The sequence below is a fragment of the Impatiens glandulifera genome, chromosome 5 (assembly GCF_907164915.1).
Source record: "Impatiens glandulifera chromosome 5, dImpGla2.1, whole genome shotgun sequence".
NCBI lineage: Eukaryota > Viridiplantae > Streptophyta > Magnoliopsida > Ericales > Balsaminaceae > Impatiens > Impatiens glandulifera.
The window spans coordinates 51,054,469-51,076,189 of record NC_061866.1 but is presented as its reverse complement, the minus strand read 5'-3'; the positions used below and the strand labels follow the sequence as shown (position 1 = coordinate 51,076,189).

The following is a 21,721-nucleotide window of genomic DNA, read 5'->3' as shown; positions in this document are numbered from 1 at the left end:
AGTTATATTGGTATTTTCCTAAATTAGGCTTACTTTGATATACAAAATTATATTAAAATGACGCATAAACAACAAGATGATTAGGACTTACTCATATTCTCTCAATCACTCACATTTATCATTAATTTTGTATGAAATATATTTGATCTCTCATTTTTAGATGAAAAAATACATATTAGTTTTAAGACAAATAAGTTATTGAGAGTAAATTTAGGTATAAGTTGTGAGACATAAATTTTTTTTGTTTCACCTATTCATGATTTTTGACCATAATATTATGTCATATTTGTTTGGTGATCTTTTAAATGACTTATATTTTTTTTCCATATTCAATATCTTGAACTCGTAAATGGAGGTTCTTTAGAAATAATTTTGGTTATTTGTAAAAGAAATTATTTTATTTAATTTAAAATAACTTATTTTGATTTATTTAGAGTTTAATGAGTAAAATATTATTTATTTTTAATATTTATAATGTTATAAAATAAAATTTTGAATAATTTATTATAAATAGTAATGAATTTCAATAATTTAAAAAAAAGCCAAATGATTTTTCAAAAGAAAACTAGTTTTTTTTACCCTATTAACTAGTCCAAAAGATAAAAAAAAAAATTATTAAAAAAATAAATAATATTATAAAACAGTTCTCAAATTCCTAGGTAGATAAAGAGAGAGGATTCTCAATGTATGTATGTTTTTGTTGGAGGGGTGAGGAGCCGACATCTGTAAAACTGTAAAACTGCCAGATAGGTTGTTCGAGAGATCAGGTCAGATGTCAGAAAAAAGCGGCTGAACAGAGCGCGTGTCCCCCAACCGAATAAAAAGAGACTAGGTTTATCTTCTCTTTATTTGCTTAGGAGAGATGTTTTTATTTTGGCAGTCGACCGATCGGAAAGGGCGAGAGACATAACATTTTTTTTTTTAAAAAATTCTTAAATAATATAACCTTATCATGTTTCTAGAATATTTTTGTAAATGTTTTTTTAACTTCTCTTTATACAGTTAATAATTGCTTGTTTTAGTACTTTTCAATTATGATTGAATAATTATGTTAATTGTTGGATCAGTGGATAAAAGCTGAGCAAACAATTTGGCACTGTAAGATGAAATGCACAATTTTTTGTTATTATTTTATAATTTTAAATTTAGTGGGAAAATATTTTAAGTTTTTAATGAATTTTTAATAATTGAATATGATTTGTAATATATTAAACTTTGACATTTTAGGTTTTTTAACAAATAAAACTGAACTATATATTTTATTGTTTAGAAAAAAAATATTAATTGAATGCAATCATTAATGTACCAAGTTATTTTATTTTATTTTATTTCAAAAAACTTACAACTATTTTCAAAAAGTAAACATAAACAAGCACGACACGTTCACACGGTTTAAAAGTTAAACGGTTGGATTTGATCCAATTTTCACTAAAAAATTCATCTAAATTGTTCAGGTCAATTTTTCAAAATTTCCGTTACCAAATATATGTAATATTAAATCAGAAAATTTAATCAAATTATTATTTTATTGAAATATTCATAGATAATTAGATAATTGAAAAATCTTTTTAACTTAAAAGAAAAATACATTTGGATTCATAAGGAATCAATCTTGAAACTCTTATGAGGGAGATTAATAACGGCATTTTTTTTTTTTAGCTTAAACTAGGTTAATAACGGTTTGTTTGTATAACTAACTTTTTTTTCTTCATTTTTTGATTCACTCATGTTAGATTTATGACATGTTTGTTCCTTAATCTGTTCACTTCACGTTCTTTGTTTATATGCATTTTGTTTTAACTTTTGTCATTTTCTCTTCAACTAAATCAAATAATAATAATAAAATATCCTTAAAAAAAGAAACAAACTTTAAACCATTTTCATGCAAATTTATATTTAATTATTTTCAGCACTTTAATTATATATGGGTAATGGGTGGTAACAGTCCAAATCCACAGTTATAATCACAAATATATGACCAAACACATAATCAAATATTTGTATCCATAAATAGAAAGAAAAATAACTTTAACTCCATCAATATGTAAAAGATGTCTTTGATCAATGGCTTACCACCTTTCATCTCCAAACCAATTGTCTTTCTCCTTAGGCCCCGACGGCCCTTCTTCGCCGTATATTTGAGTAGGAAACAATTCGAAAAAGTAGTTAGCCGAGAAACGAACAAATAACGGGAAATGACTCATCACCTTATCGATCTCGGCCCATGCATCATAAAGCTCCCTTGGACCCCATTCTCTCATGTATTGTAGCCAATGTGGCTCCTTCACCACTCCTCCAAGATACTCGGCCGCAATTATCTTGTACCTAAACCAACAAAACCGATTGAACCAATAACAAAAGGAAAAAAAACTCGATTTGTAACCTAGATAGTAAATACCTAGCGTTTGAATCAATGTAGAACTTGCTCCGAGCTACAACATTCCTTACACCTATCCCAAGTTTGGTTGTCCCTTGTATATAACATCCCGCATGTGGGAAACAAGCATGGCCCGATTTTGACAAATAAACGACGGGGCGGTTTCCTTCTCCGTGGATGAACTCGAGTTCACTCGCATCCAACCATCCTCCGCCTCTATGTTGAGAAACGTACATGCTCCATAACTCTCCCGTGAAGTTGCTAACTCTAAGTGTGAAATGCTCCCAATCCCCGGTATGCTCCCCGATTCTCGACATTTTTATGTTCATAACACTCGCCTTAATTGTAGCGGGTCCGTTAAACGGGCAAAATACCCACATTACAATATCGGTGAATGTACCTCCTAATGCCGGTTTCACGTGAACGTAAACCTCGGCACTCTCGAGATTCCCCGACTTGATAAAATCTCGTTTCTCCTTATCCTTCGGCAAGTCTATCCAATACTCTCCGTCGTTAGATCCGTCGGGCGGAAGGTTTGACCCGTTCGAATCGATCCGTTCTCCGTCGAGATTCTTTATCGAGAAAATACGAGCTCCATTTTCGAAAAACCACTGGACGGACGAAGGCATGTAGATTTCGTTAGGATGGAAGAAGATTCTCGGGCCGTAATGACTTACGAGGGAATTCACTTGTTCTAGGTTCGGCATCCCGGTTAGGTTTGAATCAAGGTTCTTGAGACAGGCGATGTCAATGGTTCGATCTTCTGGACCGCGATCCGTTTCCGTGCAAAAGAATGTTCCCACGGAAACTCCTCGGGCCCAGAGTCCTCGTTTTTCGGGCCGAGTCTTCCAGACCCGAACAGACTTCTTCGAATTGGATTCGAAGATCAAGTCGTGGGTTTCGCATGCAGACGTGAGATCGTCCCGGACGCATCTGACTTCTCCGAGACCCGGCGTTTCGGGTTGGCTGGTAACGATGAAACCAATAGATTTATATCCCTCCGGTGGCCTCGGAAACCAAATGTAACAACTTCCAACATGATCGGTTGTCCTCCATATCAAGGTGTAATCAAGTGGCTCCGAGAGAGCCGGAAGGCCTTCGCCGTCGGCGGCGACGACAGCGGCTGGGTTAAATCCGGCGACCAACAAATAGCCTCGTAGAGGCTGATTGAGTGGCTGACAATAATGGCCGAGACAGAAATAGCCTTCTGGGATTCCGACCGGTTCATAAAATGCGACGCCTTTTCCTTTCTTGGTGGAGAAATGTTCGCTGCTCCATATAAGGTTAAAGGTTGTGATTTCCATGACTTGGATTTCTCCTAGGTTTATTTTTCCTTGTCCATATGATCCTTCTCCTTCTCCTGAGAAGAAGATGAAGAAGATTATTTTGAAATTAATATATTGTTTAGCTAATTATGATATATAATAAGAAGACATACCTTGAGGCCATTTGGGAATTGGCGAAGGAAGAGTAAATGGGGGTTTTGGTTCTGATGAGTCTGTGCTCCAACAAAAACAACTCAACATAACTCGATCTGTTAGAGCTAGTTAGCTAGCCGTTGAAACACAATGTTTTTTAAGGAAATAAATGTGATAATATTTTGAGATTCTCTCTTAGATGAAGTGTTGAAGAGCTTTGCACTCTCAGATCCAAAATTAAATAGAAGAGATGGGGAATAAATGGAGTAAGTAGGAAACCTCCTTCACATTCAGACACACAGTTTCACAGACTTTTGTTGTCCTTAAAGAGTTTCAATATGAAGATTTCATATTTAATTGAAGTTTTTCAAACATATCTCAATCATTTCTTAATGTTTTACTTTTGTCAAATTAAGGCCAATAATTTTAATTTATATGTATATAAGATGGTTGAATTTCACAACGCCCCCAATACTTCGTAGAGTTCAAACGACAAAAATAAGACATTACTAACAAGAATACTCATACGAGATGAACTTAAAAAACTATGAGAATCATGATTAATTACTTTTCTAAGTATGACAATTACTAACCTCAATCCAAACATCTTAGCAACCCTCAATTGTGTCCTAACATAACCTTGTGAATCCCATTCAATTTTTATAAAAAAAACTCCAGTTGTTAGCAATTTCGTGATGGTACAAATGAATGTGAGAGGCAAATATTTACCAAAAACACAATTATTATGTGTGTTCCTATCATAGTAAGGCTCTCATCATAAATAACAAGAATTGAGCATTCATCTCTTTTTAAGCTAGTATGGGCAAAATATTAGTGTTATTGAGCAAAGATTTAAGGGCAAAGATAAGTTTATATTCAATTTAGAGGGATTGTATGACACTTATGAGTTGAGTTTAGGGACTTCAATGAATATATTACTAATTTTTAAGGGTTAACATGATATTGTTCTTCCTTGTATTTTCTTAATAACTATCCCAACTAATCAAGACCAAGTTGAGCCTAAGCTAGGGTTTGTACAAAATCATTGAATGAAAATTGACATTGGAAATTATATAATATTTTATAAGTAAATAATTATAAAAATAAAATAAAACTATATTCAAGCAAGATTTTTGTTTTGAAGTAATTTTTTATTATTAAAATTGCCCCAAAATGCAAAGATAGAACAAATGAGTGGAAGAAAGAAAAAAAAACATGAAATCAATTGTGAAAAAAGTATTATCTAAAAGATTAAAAGTGTCAAATTTAAGTTGGGTTCATGACTTTTCTCATGCTAAATTTTTAAATAAAAAATAAAATAAAATAAAAAAGTCTAAAACACAATTCATTATGAAATAATATATAAGTCCATAGTTGTAGATCTTCCAGCCTAGTTGAATATATAAAATAAATAATTAAAACTACAAACCTAGAACTAACAAATAGCTTGAAGATATTAATTAGTTTTGTAGGAGGCTTTTCTTTATAATAATTTAGTTTTGGAAACTTCTTTACCAAAGCAGGAGGCCTAGGTTTATTTGTTACACTTTACTTTGGAAGTTGTAATTATTTGCTAACTTATAGTCTATTTCATCATTAAAAACAATAATTAAAACACAAAATATTATTTCCATGTAACTATACATCACATAGAAAAGTCTATTTTAATATAATAAGGCTTTGTTTAGTTTCAAAATATAAAAAAATAATGTATTACATAATGAATCAAAACAAAATACAATAAATCTAAACATGGAGACTATCAGACTAATTGCTTCTTGTCAGAATCTTGATACATGGAGGAAGCCATACCACTAAAGAAAGAAAGCTAAGTCAATATTGAAAATCCTAAATAATAAGGAAAGGACATGAAATACCCTTTTTCTTATAGATATAGAAATAAAAAAGTGTTTTTTTCCTTATTAGCTTCCGTTTACTTTCCTCTTCTTGGCCTTTAGTCCACTTTGTTCTTTCAGTCTAGTCTCTCAACTCGTAAAAATAGAACTGTTCCGGCTGATTACCCCTACTCCCAACAAGTTTGAAAGTAGGTCGTGGAAAATTTGGATTAATAAAATTTCTTCGATCCAAGTTAAGTTCGATTTTCATTAATTCAAACAAATAATTACATGAATATAAAAAAAAATGCATCAAAAAAAAAATTAAGGGTTAAATAATATACAAAATTTGTAATAATTAGAATTTAAATAACGAAATCCAACCGTCATATAATTTTTTCAAGGTGACAAAGTAGAGTAAGCCGAATAAATCAATCAAATGGTAAAAAATCTTTACCAAATATTCAGAGCGGCATTAAAAATTATCTTTGACCGAAGATCGGTAAACACTGAAAAATGTTTTGTCAACCCATAAAAATAATGGAAAAAATACCTACATTGACTTTTTATTAAAAAAGATAAAAAAAAAATATCTAACTACATCTCATTTACGGCGAGAACGTAGCATCAAACGACTCACCAACAGTTTTGAAAATATTATTCAAATTATAAAAATCCAAAATAAAAATTTGATCCAAACAAAACACAACACCAACTCAAATCTGAGTTTTGAAACAAAAAAAAAAATCCTTCCTCCATTGCTAAAAAAAAATTATCATAGAGATAAAATTGTTTTCAACTTCTTAGAGATTTTTTGAAAAAGAAAATTTTAAATATGTATATAAAATTAATTTAAATATAATAATAAATAAATGAAACTAAATAAAGATATTTGCTGCAAAATTAATTATATAAATTTATTGATTTGATAAAATAAAAAATAAAAAATTAGTTAATAAGATTTTAAAAATTAATTCGACATTCCTTTAAATGATCCAGAACATTGCAGAGATGGCAAAAAGGGCTTCAGAATGTGGGTTGAAAAAAAAAATCATAAAAGTAGTTTCTGAATACTTGTCATGGATAGCCTTTATTTAACATTACAAATGTTCATCAGCCCAACAAAAAGGAAATTTTCAAAATTGCATCATCAATTGATCTATCGTCTGCCACAAAAGATAATAATAATAACTAGCCAAATAGAGTATATAGTACTGAGGTATAATTCTCATATACTTGTAACAAAAACGGAACTTACCCCTTAATGTTATTATTTACAGTACATTCTTAGTCAAGATCAAGATATCGAACTAATTAATAATACTGCATATAAGCTAAAAAAATGGAACGATAATAACAACTATGATCAGAGACTTCATCCTCGTGTATCTCATTCGCCTTGTATTTTATACCATCCCGAATAATCAAATATGCTATTTTAGAGGTTTTAACTAACCTTTGCCACTTAACATCAGTCTCCATGTTCATTTGTAGTTGTGAGGCCTGAGAATCATACATCTAATTCAAAAGTGCAGCAACTTGGCTTGGACTAGTTCCATTTCCTCAGGAACGGTCATGAGTTGTGGGCACGGGCACTCCTACATGATATTGAGCGATAAACAAATAAGCTCTAATCATTTATTCAAAAATAAATAAATTTGTTTTGGATAAGGCTTAAGGGTGAAAATTGATTTCCCAAAACTATGAGGCTAGTTACCGGTGTTAACTATGAAGGGAGAAAAATAAAAGGAGCAAGGCCTAATGCTGAGAACTATTGTTTTGTGTTTTCATATGTGGTTTTCTTGAGAAAATGTTGATGCAGTTTGATTAACTTATGGGAAAAATTTAGAAGAATAAAATAGTATTGGAAAGATAAAACTCTACCAAATGGTGTTTACCTTCCCGATTTGCAACTAAGTCTTGTTTTTCTTTCGGAATACACACTTTTAAGTTTTGGAGCAATGAAAGTGTCCAACTTTACCAACCAAAGTGCAATTGCTGAAGTAGTGCAAGATAAAGTCTTAAAACATGCAATTATCTCTTCCAGTGTCATGTTTGAAGGCATGTCCTCCACATTGCATTGGTTGGGCCATTCCTCATTTATGGCATCCACAAAATCAGCAAGAACCTGAATATACATTAAGATAATTATGTATTGCATTGTCAATGATATAATTAGATTACTGTTCAAAGAAATAGCAATCTCATACCTGAAGAAACTCTGTTAAGGTTGAAGTTCGTCTTAATCTTTTGATCCAAAGCTTATGCCCTGATTTAGTCCATGCACCAACCAATGCACCTTCAGGCATAACAGACTGCCATGATATATTAGTAAATCATTTTTGTGTAAACATGAAAGAAAACGGGGGAAGGGGAAAATATTTTCAACCAAAAGATATTCATAATTAAGAAACAAAGAAACAATTTTAAGAAGCTGGAAATTTTAAACTACAATAAGCATATTGCAAGTATTCGTCAAAAGAAAAATGTGCAGTATCTGATATATGAGGAAAACATCGCTCGCACGAAAGGTTGATCGCACTTATGTACCAATAAATGAGGAGGGCATACTATAATAATACACAAATAAACAACACAGTTTACAAGGACAAGCAACAGTTTAGATAATGATATGTGGCAGGAGGTTCCTGAATAGCTGTTAAAAGGAATATTCTTTGACAATATTTAGGAACATATCTAGTTAATCTCGTGATGGATCATGTGACCTAGTCCTATAGTTTCTTTATGCATAACACGGGTGCTTGCTGCTAGGGACCAGCTCAAAAATGCATATTATATAAAACTTCCCTTATCCACATAGGTTACCATTGTGGCAAACTTGGAGTATTAGAGGCTTTATAGCTAGAGCCATAAGCAGTTTACCTTATAGCAATATAAGAAGTTAGAACACAATAGGTGACGGAAAAAAAAGCAGTAGGAAGTTGGGGTTCGGTGGTGATAAAGTTTCAATTTACACACCTCAATTGCATAAGCCGCAGCCTTTAGTGCTTGGAGCGTTGGTGAAAGAACTTTGTGCTTAGGGAACATACAAGTATCTTCTTTCTCTCTACATGTGGCTGCATGTACGACATATTTTTCTTCCAGATCAAAGTCAAGCTCAAACGTAATATGACAAGTTTTGCAGTGCTTCTCATCTCTCCAATAAAGATCATGGCAACAGACACAATGAGTGAGTGAATCAAGAAAAGATCTGCAACCATACTTTACTGCATTAAGATCACAGTAAAAGGTACTCCATATCCATGAATCAAAAGCTTGAGATTGACACAAATTTGGCTTTTGACGTTCTTTGTACCCAGTTCCAAGGAATCTGGAACCAGATGGAGCAGCCAAATCATTCATTGTTTCGCTCAAACTAATATTATTATCTGCATCGGAGATCATAGAAGAACTGTCTTCTCTTGACATGGTCAAGTCAGATTGATCAGATTGTAACAGCAGCCTGTTTCCGGTATCATTTATTGTACTATACATTTTCTGGTAGAGAAATGCTTCTCTTTTTCTCAGTGATGAGAGAAGATGAGCTTCTCGGACACCTCTGCAGTCCAGGGTTGACAAAAACATGCACAAAGCCTGCAATGAATGATGAAAATAATATTCATTACCAGAATAAGCCGGATCACAACCTAGGAAAGATATATAAAGTTTATCCGAAAATTTTTACCTCTTCCGTATTAATCACCTCCCAGTGACCATCATCAGAAGATTCAAAGTAAATTCTCTTGTGACCTGGATCAATTGTACTACAAGGTCCCAGGAAAAGCCAGTATCTATTGTACCTACGGTCAGATCCGAGAAAGATAGACTGCATGGGATGCAACTCTACAAGATTTTGTGTTTCACTACAAGTTCGTACGGAGTCCACAGAAGAATCGATAGGGAGAACCCCTAGTTCTGTATGATCTCCTCTTATAACAGGAAATGCACTGTTTTGGCTACCAAACATAGGATTATTATCATGTCTAGATGATCTTTTTATCTTTGCTCCTGATCCATATGAAGCAACTCTAGAAGCAGATTTTGCAGCATACATGACTGAACCCTACAGAAAGTATGGAGGTCAATAACTGCTCAGCAGGGGAAAGTGTCATTTAGTTACATAATTAGGCGACAGATAAACATCTATCATTAATAAAATACAGTCCACAGATACAATTGTGGAAATACAAATGTAAAGGGCCTTAATCATGCAAAAACCTCAAAAGGATAAAAATAGATATAGCAGATTTACATGTTGACAAGGTCAGTATAACAAGTGCATGATTGACCAATTCACAAATGAAATTTAGGCCTTGTTTGATAACCCACTATCCAATAAACAATCTACTGATTAATCAAATCATTTAAATCATCAACCAAAATATCATCTATTTTAAAAGCAAAAAAATATATATTATTTATTTATACCCCTAAATAACCTAATTTTCAATAACCTACATCAAACAAGGTTATTTGTAAATAACCACTTGGTTATTCAAATAACCCTAGATCAAACAAAGCCTTAAGTTCGAGGAGGATTAGAATCTAAAAAGGAAAACCCATCAGCTACTATATCCGTAACAGCTTTAATATTTCCATTTCATGGCAAGGTTATAATGATATAGCTATAACATGGATATATCCGCTTTGAGATGTGCATTGGCTACTAATTTGCAATGGCTTAATTGATAGTCAACTATTTATGTTCTAATTATAATTTTTAATGGAAATCAACCACACTAAGACACCTTAAAAGTTCAAACAACAATTAAAATTTTAAAAAATACAATGAAAACACACAAAATAGACTACCTCTTTTCTGATGCTTGATCCTGCACTAACAAGATCAATTAATGAAACCAAGGTACTCAGTTTCTCTTCAATACTTAGATCTGAATACTCCCCTTCCATCAGTCCTAATAACCATATTTCTCCTGGATGACTCTCATCAATTTCTATAGATACCTTAGACAATTGTTTTCTGCTTTCAAACATGCCCTTTCTCACAAGTGCTCTTGCACCTGACGCTTCTGACTCATGATCAGAGTCATCACTACTGCTGCATGTCTCATCATCAACACAACCAAAGTCCTCCATGTATAGCTGATCACTCTCATCGTCCTTCCCAACGGAAGTATTACGTAAACGATATGCAGCATATGATATCTTCTCAAATAAAGAAATGTCACTTGAAAGCATGACACTAATCAGATTCTCCAGTTCATCAATTGTTGCAGCAAGATTCAGGTCAACAATCTAGTGAACACAACAAATTCAATTAACAAAGAGGTACAGTCTCAGATTAATACAACATGAAATTATGATACCCTTGACATGCACAGTAAATAACCTATCATTTTTAAAATGTTCAGCATATATGTGGTATCCAAATCCAAAGCATAACAGAAATATAGTCCTTTATTGCATTTCATATGATATAATTGGCATTAGAAGGCCCTTGAAGTTGAGAGTTTTATATTTTGTTAAACCAATATGCCATTAGCCTCTAAACCATTTAACAGAGAAATATATTTAAAAGCAGTTTTCCAAAGAAATATATGACCTGCTTAAAATGTGTGCTGAAGACAACTATGCTATAAAAAGTGAAACCAAGGAGGTAGTTTTCTCCTCCTTCTGTTCCCTAATACTAAGAAAGATCAAAGGAAATAAGAAAAAGAAAAAAATTGATTATTTAACAAACAGCATGCACTGGTGTGAATATTGGACAAACACATTGAGATGACATACCCTGGGATTCCTCGCCAAGTCATAAACTTTTGTCCCATTATTTCCTTGTTTAGACAAAATATCAAACAATTCACCTTTGAGAGTACCTGGACTTAAGCCATGTTGAAACATGACATAGTCTTCCTGATAATCAAGGGACCCAAATTTCATCAGATTAAGCAAATTAATAATAATAGGTCAAAACCTAAAGAAAGTACAATAGTGCTTAGACAAGAGATGAAGTAGTGAAACAACAATGAAACTTTCCAGTTTCTAAGAAATTTTATTTTCTGTAACTCAAATATTGGCCCAGGCAAGCTTAACACATAACCTTAACATGATAGTTATCTAGGGGCTAAGATCATCAGTAACATGCAACTTCTTACAAGATAGTAGGCTAAATGATTATGCACTTATTTACGTGATCAGTGTCTGAAATGAGACATAATAGAGTTCCTTGCCATAAAACTCATGCATCCTTCCCTTTCAAGATTCATTATTTTTTGAGTCCCAACAAAACTGATGAAGTTTCTAAGTAAACTTACAGGATTCATTTTTTTTTTAAAAAGGTCAACTTTCATTAAATAAAAAAGTGAAAGAAGCGTTCAATAGAAAACAAATGGACAGGATTCATTACCTTGTTAACAGCATCCATGCATATTGGCCCACGTTTGGAACCGAAACCAGCTGCAACAAACACTTGCTGCAGAATCTCTATCCATGTCAGGGAATTTAAGGATTTCTTCCAAAAGTGTAATATAGACTCTCGATGTTCAGCCTATTATGATTAGATAAGAAGAAATAGATGGTGCATTTAGGCATAATGATGAGACTGGATTAAGAGAAAATAAAGATGGGGAAAAATTGGAGTAGTTAATAAGATCAACCCTTGTTAGGAAGCACAAATGTTTACAAGGGATTATAGAGAATGCTCACACACAAGAAAAGGTCGTAGATACTCAAGCTGCTCATTGTTACAACCCACTCTGATAAACATTTTTCAAACAACTAAAATCTCAAATTAAACAAGTATCAATATTATGGCTTACTTTCTAAAATGAATATGCAAAGAATTTCACTATAACAGCATAGAAATTACAAAACAAATATATATACAATTAATTCAACCGTTCATGTGACAGAAATTGTAGAATAAATTATTTGGATAAGTAAATGAGAGGGGAGGAGACTTAAATTGACATTCCAAGAACCAAAGCACAGCATAAACTCTAGGATTCAAGCTAATCATTGTTTTGTAATAAGAAAATTAACAGAAGAGATTCTCCTTTAAACCTAGATAAACCTAATAAATATTCTAGGCCAAGATGCAAATATACTTATTGGACAATCATGAGTTGATAGGTTAATTCAGTCAAATATTTCACACACGAAGGGAGTGTATGAGCTTGAATCAAAGATTATTTTTATTTTTTTGAGAAAAAACAAAGTCTTTCATTAATAGAAACAGACAAACAACCCTTATAACAAATCATCACATCTCAGATGAGTCACAAACAAGCAGAATAGAACAAGTTCTAAACTTATTTTAGAAAATTAAAAATTCTTCCTCCTCAACATGAGTCATCCCAGGAGGAGCTTATCACAGTCTTCTTCTTAATTATACATCAATGTTATCATGGGCGTACAAGTCCTTCACAAGTGAACAGACCAATCATCTAATTATCATTTTTTTTTCCTAGGTAGCACCCAACAATTTATGGATATACTACATGTAAATAAAAAGATAATACTATAATAAAAATATTCAAAATATTAACTATGGTTAACCTTTAGCTACATACCCAGTGAAGCAACTTCATAAAGTTGCAATTTTTGCTCGCATGTGCGGGAAACTTTCTGCTAATATCAATCTCTACATCAGAGAGGAGGAATTTGAGAAGGGACACATGAATCTTCCCAAGTAATATTGAGTCCTGAACAATGACAAAAGGAATGGCAACAGCCATAAAAAATACCAGCTTAAGAACAAGTGTATTAAAACCCCATAAATGAATGAAATTGAGCAATAATATATCAGAAAAGGATAATATCTGACTTTGTCTACCAGAGCTTGAGCAAGCTCATCTAGTGTAAAGGAAGAGGTATCAATCATCACAGCATAAGTATAAAGAAAATGAAGAACCTGCACAGTGAGAATTACACTTAGCAACAAGATTAAACTGATATCAAAGTGTTAAAATAACCAAATAAGGCAGGCATAAATGCATTAAGTGCATGCACGGGGGTCTCACTTTTGGCAGTACTAAAGCATGTGAAACTTAGGGATAAATATTTTATCATTTCTCATGATCATTTGAACTTTGAAAGTAAGATTTATTTCCATAAGTTAAAAAACAAAAGCAGATAATAACAAATAAGTTCTTTTGGTGCTTCCACTCCTCCTATATGTGTATTTATTTTGCAATCATCATTGTTTTTGTAAAGAGTTCCTTATGATACATGATGAGTATCCATTCACCAACCTTAAACAACTTCTTCACAAGCTCTGGGGAAGAAACCCATGGTTGAACAAGAAATGGTGGCCTCATCATGACAGAACTGGGTGGGAACTTAGCTAATCTATCTGCAAAATGGCCAGAAATAGAAAATTAATCAATTCTAGCAAATCCGATGTTCTATTAGACTATTACTCATCTATAGCATGATCAGTGTAAATAATTAAAGCAAGGCATCTTAGTCCAGCAAAAAATAAGTTCACATATTCTAATCTTACTGCCCATCAAGTCATCCTTAGTATGATATCCAAGAACAAGGAAGCCATCCTTCATATACCGATCATTAGTAGTATGAACAATGGAACACAGATTTAGTCTGTTAACCATAAAGATGGACTTCAATAAGCTAAAAGAATAAAGCATGTAAGGAAAGAAAATACTTAGTAATGCTTGTAAATGAAGATGTATATGAGCACATAGGTGGTCATCAATACATCATTTTATTTCTTTTCATTTCTTGAACAACATCAATCCATAGATTTTTGTTATAGCATACTTCAACTTCTGGTATTCGTGTTCTACTGTTATAGCATACTTCTAATGTATTCATGTTCTACTGCTCATAAAGGAGTATTCAAGCATGTATTACTACATTAATGTGTTGTATCTCTACATCGGAAGCAGCAAAGCCTTAAGGTCATGAACCAAGGGGGCCATATCATTCCTTTTATGTTTTCCTATAAAATTATAAATCATGCATAGATTCAATTTTAACATGTAATTTCCCATTCTTCCAACTCACTTCCATATGAGGCTTGTTCATGTAATTCCTGATGATGCATACCCAAATTTTTGCTTCTAGGCTTCAAAGAGACATAAATCTTTCCCTATTTTCATTGGTTGTTTGCATATACATTAGGAAGATATATCTCAATATATATTAACTTCAAATTACCTTTACAAAGGGAACAACCATGCATTCCATTTGTACTAAAATGAGCCCTGCATGTTAGTGGATTAGGTCCGGCTTGTAATTCTCTCAACTCTAGCTCCTCATCCTCCACTAGCATTGGGCATTGTCCTTGATCATAATCACATCTCAGTCCTTCCAAAGAAAGTCCACATTTTTGTTTCCTTGGTGCCTTAGACTTTTCGGTTTTGTTATCTTGAGCCTTTGTACGACTAATTGGATCCTTCCTCTTATTTTTCAGTGCAGTTCCCTTTCCTCGTTTTCTCTGTAAGGAATCTTTGATTTAGATGAACCAAAATACCAAATTGGGACAGAGTTTTGCAATATATTCAATTCTGTCACATAGGTATATTCAAATTATCTTAAAATTAATTGTATCATTGACGTGTTTAAAGATCTAGCTTGCAGTTCTGCAGGAAAAAAAACATTTTAAGACTTAAATTTTACATATATATTTTAAAAACATTTACTTACATTTTACATATATATTTAACTTTGGACCTATGTTTTGACCTAATTTGAATATTACTGCAGTTTTACAATGAATATTCATATGTGATGTCAGATATAGTCACAGTCATTGGCATTTTCCCTTTGTATGAAGACATTGAAATAAGATATTGAAATTCACACAAAGTGAACTAACCTTTGCAGGTTTCTGCTTCTGTAAATTCTTCTCATGAATGTTTTTCTTTTGGCAAACAGAAGTTGACATTTGTTTACCAACATTGAACTCAGATTTATTGAGGCTAAAAAGACCAGGAAAATCGCCTCCGTCAGGATTCACTGCCTTCCAAACTGCCATTAACCCTTTCCCAATCCCATGTTTCTTAATTGGCATGTCAATGTTATCACATACTTGGCCACGTGAAATATTTGGATTGCCAACCTGGAAGAAATCATGCAAAGATTAACAAAAAAAAGAGGAAATCTCTAGAAGTTCAATAGTTGATTTGTTATGTATCACTCGTTACCTTTCGCCTATTGAATGATCTGTCAGTATTGTCACAAGAACGTTGAGAGCATCCGGAAGCTCCACTCTCAACAACTGCTATTTGACTTCCATGACAAGCTTGAAAATCACTTTCTAACACCACTAAACAAAAATATATCTTTTGATTATGATCTGCACAGACAGCTTAACAAGAACAGTAAACTACCTAAAGGAAAGAATTAAAAAATGCCAAAATACAACTACATGGTAAGCAGAAAAGGTTCTAAAGTGAAAACAGCAACCAAATATCAAAAGAACTTTTTGAGTTTTTAGTAGGTGCAAGGAATTAATAGTCATATCCTGATGATAATACTATCATTATGAACCAATCATAGTCTAATTAAAGAGGCAAATAGCTGCAATATTAGGATTTAATATTCATATCCTGATGATTAGACTATCATTATGAACATACTAATGATTAGATGTTAAGTACTTAGCAAGAGCATTCAAAGGAATAAGAAGTAACTGATTTTCTAGCTATGAACATGAGGTCTAACAAATGAAACTGCACCTTTCTCTCGAAGCTCGAAAGCAGAAGACGAAGGAGAATCAAATTCCACACCAAGAGGAGGACCGTCTTTACGGAAAACTTTCTTCAAAATGTAATCAGAGCTAAACAATTCATCGTGAGGACGAACACAACGGCTGAGTGGCTCCTCTATCTTCTTCTCCTTCCTTCCGACAACTCCTCCTTTATCTGTTCGATTCTTCCAATTTCCCGCCATACTCGTTACCAAACAGGGGAAACAACTAATTTTGAAACATTTACATCCGCCAACATCAATCAAGTGATGAAATTATAGTCATATAGTTTAGGTCAAAGTAAAGAGATGAAGAACCGACGGTTTTCTCCGTTTGATGATGAAGCCATTAGAGGAAGAGAGATAAGAGCTTCACTTTTACGAAATGAGATGATAGAGTGACAACAGAGGTTTTAGCAGAGTAGGGTTTTGCAGATATTTTTCTATTTTTTCTTCTAATTTTGTCTATTATTATAAATATCCCTTTAATATTTAACATTTTCAATCTAGTCCCTATTAACTAACCATTTACAAAAACGAAACAAAACTTTCATAAAAGAACAGAAATGAACCTCTATATCTTTCTCTTTTACTCCATTTTGACTAAAGTTGCAGTAGAGAGAGAGAGAGCTAGGGGGAGGAGAAATGGGAGATCGTGATATATTCGAAGGACTTCCACCGCCTTCCGCGCCTGCGCCGGCGCCGGTTCCGGCGACGGCGCCACTAGCTGCCGCCAAGGAAGCTTCTACCGTCCCACCTCCTCCGCCTCTTAAAAGCGCACTCAAGCGCAGAAGTTCTCCTGAATCTCGACCTGAAGGTAAAAAAAATTACTCTCCATTGACAGGAATATAAAATGACCTAGGTTCTCGGTTTACTATCCATCTTATTTATATACGATTGCTTTTACTTCATTTTTTTTTTAGGGTTTTTGGAATTAGGTCGTTTATTGCAACAGAACTATCTAATTTCTTGTTAACATTAAGTGTAAATTGAAGGACATAAACTCTCTGCAAATTATTTGTTGAAATGAATCTTTGCTAAAATTGGTCAGTTTTGGAAATGATTTTGACTAATGGAAATAAGTTGCTGAATTTTACATTAGGTGTAGCATCAGGAAAGCGATTGAGGTTCAAGACGACAACAGATGCATCAGAAACACAAGTTATACAGGCCATGGAGAAAATAACCTCACACATTAATAATCCAACTAAATTTTCCAAGGCATCAAAGCTTGCTATACAACTTATACAGGCGGGAAGTGTGAAGCCTGCGACTAGTGATTGTTTCTTTGCAATCCTTGAAGCTGCGATGTCTTCGCCAACTGCTTGTAATGCTGTTTCAGTAAGAGCGGATTATCATGCACTATTCTCAGCAGCACAGGGTGCAGACGTTGTGAGAATCATCAGCCTTCGTATGGATTTGTTTTCGTTTTTTACAAGTCAAATATGCCTAATGTGCTTATCGTTTACTTCATTGATCCTTAGTTTTTCAGTAAGAAGCAGAGAAATCAGTTAGCTGCATGGACAATAAGAGCTGTGGTGGCAAATGATTTGTACACTGACGACAGCTTTGTGGTAGGAATTAACTTTCGGTTTTGTCTTTCCTGACTGGAAATTACTTTGAAGTCATCCAAATCGATGGTCAATGCTTTAAACACCCTATGTTTCTTATGAAATCGTAAAGAATGGAATTTGTGAAATAATTTGATATTATTTATACAGATTAGGAAGGCGACTATTTTAGTTTCATTAAATTCATATAAATTGCTTTAAAACAAGAACTGGTCATTCTTCATGTAAAAATGAGACTTCGGTTTTACTGATTTTTGTTCCATTCGCATGTGTTTCCAGCTGTTCAATCCTGTGTTTTTCTTTGAGATATGTTTTTACATGTTCATATCGAAGTTATGTTTTCTATCGTCTACTTTTCTACTAAGCAATATATATTTCTTGGGAAAATCTTTAGTTTACTCTCTTTAAGAGGCTAATAGTTTTTGCTTTGGTTGGAGAAATTGTAGTTCTCAAAAGCTACTGGAAGAATGAAAGAAGCTATATCTAATCTTCCTATAGCTTCTAAGGATGAGGATATGAAAGAAACTGCTATAGAGAAGCAGGAAGCAGATGTGCCTGACATAACCTCTATCACTACTTCCAGCGGAAATGAAAACGAAGAATCTGATCCATTCGGCCTTGATTCTCTTATTCCTAGTAGTAGAACATCGAAGAAAGATGAAAGAAGCAAGGAAAAGAAAATCAACGAGGAAGAGGAAGCAACCATGTTGTTTCTCAAATCACAAAGAGCAGCCTTGATGCTTTGCTTGGAGATTGCTGCACGACGTTATAAAACTCCATGGTCAACTCTCTTTCTCTTTACTTGCCCCATTTTCCGTTTGGTTAGATCTTTTCCAAAGCTTGTTTAGCAAGAAAAGAGTAAAAAAAAAAAAGTTTGAATTACAAGTACCTTTCTATTTTTTAAGTAAACACCATAAGAAAATTGTCACTTTACATGTGGTTTGTTAAAGAAAACTTGTAGCTTACATGGAAACTGGTATTTTGTCACAATCTCAGAAAATCACCGAAGAAAATTGACATTGGATCATTTTCTTAGTTTTTATTATAGATCTTGAAACATAACAAATGTAGAATTTTCTGGAAGATAACTAGGACGATGAAAAAGCATAGCAAACAAAACATCCTTTTTATATAGGTATTTGTTCTTGTGTTTGTTTGGTTAGTATGTTAATATTTGACACATTTATTGTCAGGTGTCAAACATCTATCGATATCCTGGTAAAGCATGCTTTTGATAACAGAGTGAGGTTCACAGCAAATCAAAGAGATGCCATTGAGAAACTTTGGGTGTCGATACATGAACAACAAACTCGTAGGAAGCAGGGAAAGTCGGTTTCTGGAAAACTAGATGTAAACGGGTTCGAACTTCTCCAACAGAAATACGCAAACGAGAAGATCAGCATTCGGCACTCTGTAGGAGGGAGCGGGGATCGTCAAGCCCAGCAATGGCTTGGTTAATGCTAGTTTCATGTTGTTGTTCTTTTTATGTTATGTGAATCACTAGTTGCTTGATGGGTTTGGGAATGAATTGTGTGCCTATCTATTTCTTCCAGTGTAGTATTCAAGACATTAACAATGTTGATTTTATGTTGTTCATGGGGAATTTGTCTATTATGATTTATGTTAGTGAGACTTTCTACCTTATTTTCAACATTTTAATAATCCAATTTTGTTATTAAATAAAGTTTTTTTAAAAGAAAAAAAAAATCAGGATCAAACGAGAAAAAATATGTTATTTTTTAAACGGAAACATTAAGTTAAAAATAATGGTAAAACTGGTTTAAAAAAGTTAGATAGGGTTTAGTTAATTTGAAGAAGAAATAGTTATTTTTTTTATGTAAAATTAATAGTTTATTGTTCAGGTTGAAGTTTCATAAAATGTTGGTTGACTGCTAATTTTTAATAAATTATTATTTCTTTTGAAGGTAATTATTTTATTAATTTTCAGAATATATTTGAATGACTGAAATTTGAATAGTTACTATAATTTTAATTTAAATTCGATATGATTTGATATTGAATTACCATTCAATTCAATTGATAATTTAAATGTCGAGAGTTTTGTTTAAGTTTAGAATCTTATTAAAAAGATATATTATATTTTAACCTCCTAAATTAAAAAAAAATAAATAAAAATTATCTAGATTGGAAAAAAAGTAATCGTATTTTAAAATATAAAATAATTAAGTTATTTTGTTTAAAAAATATAAAAAATAAATTATAATTAAAATTTAAACTAGGAAGAGTGAAATTGAAAATTTTTAATATTAAAAATGTACCGAATATAATAATTAGAATTGAACACCTAGTTCTAATGGCAAGATTACAAACAAACCATAAAATTTGAAACTTTGGATAGGCTTGAATTAAGCACCAATTTACCAATTTCTCCATAAATAAAACAAAATAAAAACATAAAGAATAATGAAGAATATAATTTTTGCTGAAACCAATTTTCAGAATTAGTTCTTTACCACACAAACTTAACAATAACAATGACTAATAATTTGAATAGAAACCTAAGGCATTAAATAGTTTGACACATAATTTACTGCATAAAGTGGCTGCATCATTGATCCGGGATATTGCATATTGCTCCACATGAAATTATTAGGATTCGTGAAATAACCGTCGTAATCATAACCATAATCATAGTCGTAACCATAACTATAATCATAATCGTAACCATAACCATAACCATAACCGTAACCGTAACCATAACCATAACCATTACCATAACCATAATCATAATCATAGTCACCTCCATAGTCATAATTACTAGGATATGGATATGGATATGATAAATATCCTCCTCCATTTGGCGATGTTTGAACCTGCATTAACCTATTTACAGGACCACCATCAAATGTCGTAGCGGAAGAAGCGGAAGTGCTAACTTGTTTAGGAGGAAGTGCTGGTTTGACCTCTACAAGTTTATTTTTCAGCTTGTGGAAGTTTTTCTGGAGAACCTTATCGATTGCATCATCCGAATCAAAAGTTACGAATCCAAATCCACGCGGACGATTTGTTTCCTGATCGCACATTATTACAGCGTCTGTTACATTACCATACGTTTGGAAATAGCTACGAAATTCGTCTTCCTCCAATGGACTAGGCAAACCTCCCACGAATATCTTTCTCCTTATACTTCTGGAATTGCATGTAAATTGTTGTTCATCTCTTCCAAAAGGTCTTTTAACCTCAACCTTATTATACACACAATAGAATTATATATATTGTTATTAAAAACAAATAGAGTTGGCAAAATTAGGAAAAAAAATATTAAAAACTTACATATTTGTCATCAATAAAATGCTTGTTATCTCGAATTATAATTTCGATGATAGAAGGATCATTGAAGACGATGAATCCGAAACCTCTGGCTCTTCCTGTGATTGCATCCTTTAGGATTACAATATGTTTAACTTCGCCATACTTGTTGGCGAAGTATTCTTTAAGCTTTTCTACTGTTGTATGAGAAGCTATGCCTCCCATAAACAACTTCCCTTCATGTTCTTGGTTAAACTCCATTAATCTTCCTTCCTTAATCCAAAATGTGAGATAAAAGAGTCTAAATAAAAATAATTATAGCAGTTAAACGGCCAGACTAATTATACAATTATTTTGAAATTTTTATTATTTAATATTTTTTATCTCATTTTCATTTTATTATTTTTAATAAAAGACGTCACATTAATCAATAATCACGATAAACTCTCTAACAAATAAAAGTCTACAAATTCAAATAATAAAGAGAAAAAATAAATAAACTTTAATTATTGATGAACAATTCTTTAGGAGTTTGTTTGATTTTGTATTTTTTTATATTTTAAAACAAATAAATTGTTC

At 32.7% G+C, this 21,721-nt stretch overlaps 4 protein-coding genes across 4 annotated transcripts; 1 reads left to right on the top strand and 3 right to left on the bottom strand.

Moving 5' to 3' along the window:
* Positions 1–1,889: 1,889 nt before the first annotated feature.
* LOC124938000 lies at positions 1,890–4,007 on the bottom strand. The gene is made up of 3 exons (XM_047478352.1): positions 3,816–4,007; positions 2,399–3,737; positions 1,890–2,325 (listed from the first exon to the last, which is right to left on the bottom strand). The coding sequence occupies exons 1-3, from the start codon at positions 3,901–3,903 to the stop codon at positions 2,070–2,072; spliced, it is 1,683 nt and encodes a 560-aa protein (XP_047334308.1). The 5' UTR covers positions 3,904–4,007; the 3' UTR covers positions 1,890–2,069.
* Positions 4,008–6,776: 2,769 nt separating this feature from the next.
* Positions 6,777–16,685, bottom strand: LOC124937940 (homeobox-DDT domain protein RLT3). Its single transcript, XM_047478278.1, has 15 exons — positions 16,292–16,685; positions 15,758–15,879; positions 15,430–15,672; positions 14,769–15,048; positions 13,841–13,941; positions 13,414–13,500; positions 13,160–13,291; positions 11,995–12,135; positions 11,379–11,501; positions 10,443–10,886; positions 9,316–9,693; positions 8,610–9,224; positions 7,841–7,945; positions 7,529–7,758; positions 6,777–7,228 (listed from the first exon to the last, which is right to left on the bottom strand). Exons 1-15 carry the CDS (start codon positions 16,503–16,505, stop codon positions 7,204–7,206), a joined length of 3,240 nt encoding a protein of 1,079 aa, XP_047334234.1. The 5' UTR covers positions 16,506–16,685; the 3' UTR covers positions 6,777–7,203.
* A 225-nt stretch (positions 16,686–16,910) lies between these two features.
* Positions 16,911–19,516, top strand: LOC124938372. Its single transcript, XM_047478796.1, has 5 exons — positions 16,911–17,118; positions 17,404–17,693; positions 17,786–17,875; positions 18,319–18,653; positions 19,066–19,516. Exons 1-5 carry the CDS (start codon positions 16,947–16,949, stop codon positions 19,328–19,330), a joined length of 1,152 nt encoding a protein of 383 aa, XP_047334752.1. The 5' UTR covers positions 16,911–16,946; the 3' UTR covers positions 19,331–19,516.
* An 875-nt stretch (positions 19,517–20,391) lies between these two features.
* Positions 20,392–21,403, bottom strand: LOC124939641 (heterogeneous nuclear ribonucleoprotein 1-like). Its single transcript, XM_047480097.1, has 2 exons — positions 21,167–21,403; positions 20,392–21,078 (listed from the first exon to the last, which is right to left on the bottom strand). The coding sequence occupies exons 1-2, from the start codon at positions 21,401–21,403 to the stop codon at positions 20,392–20,394; spliced, it is 924 nt and encodes a 307-aa protein (XP_047336053.1).
* Between the last annotated feature and the right edge of the window lie 318 nt (positions 21,404–21,721).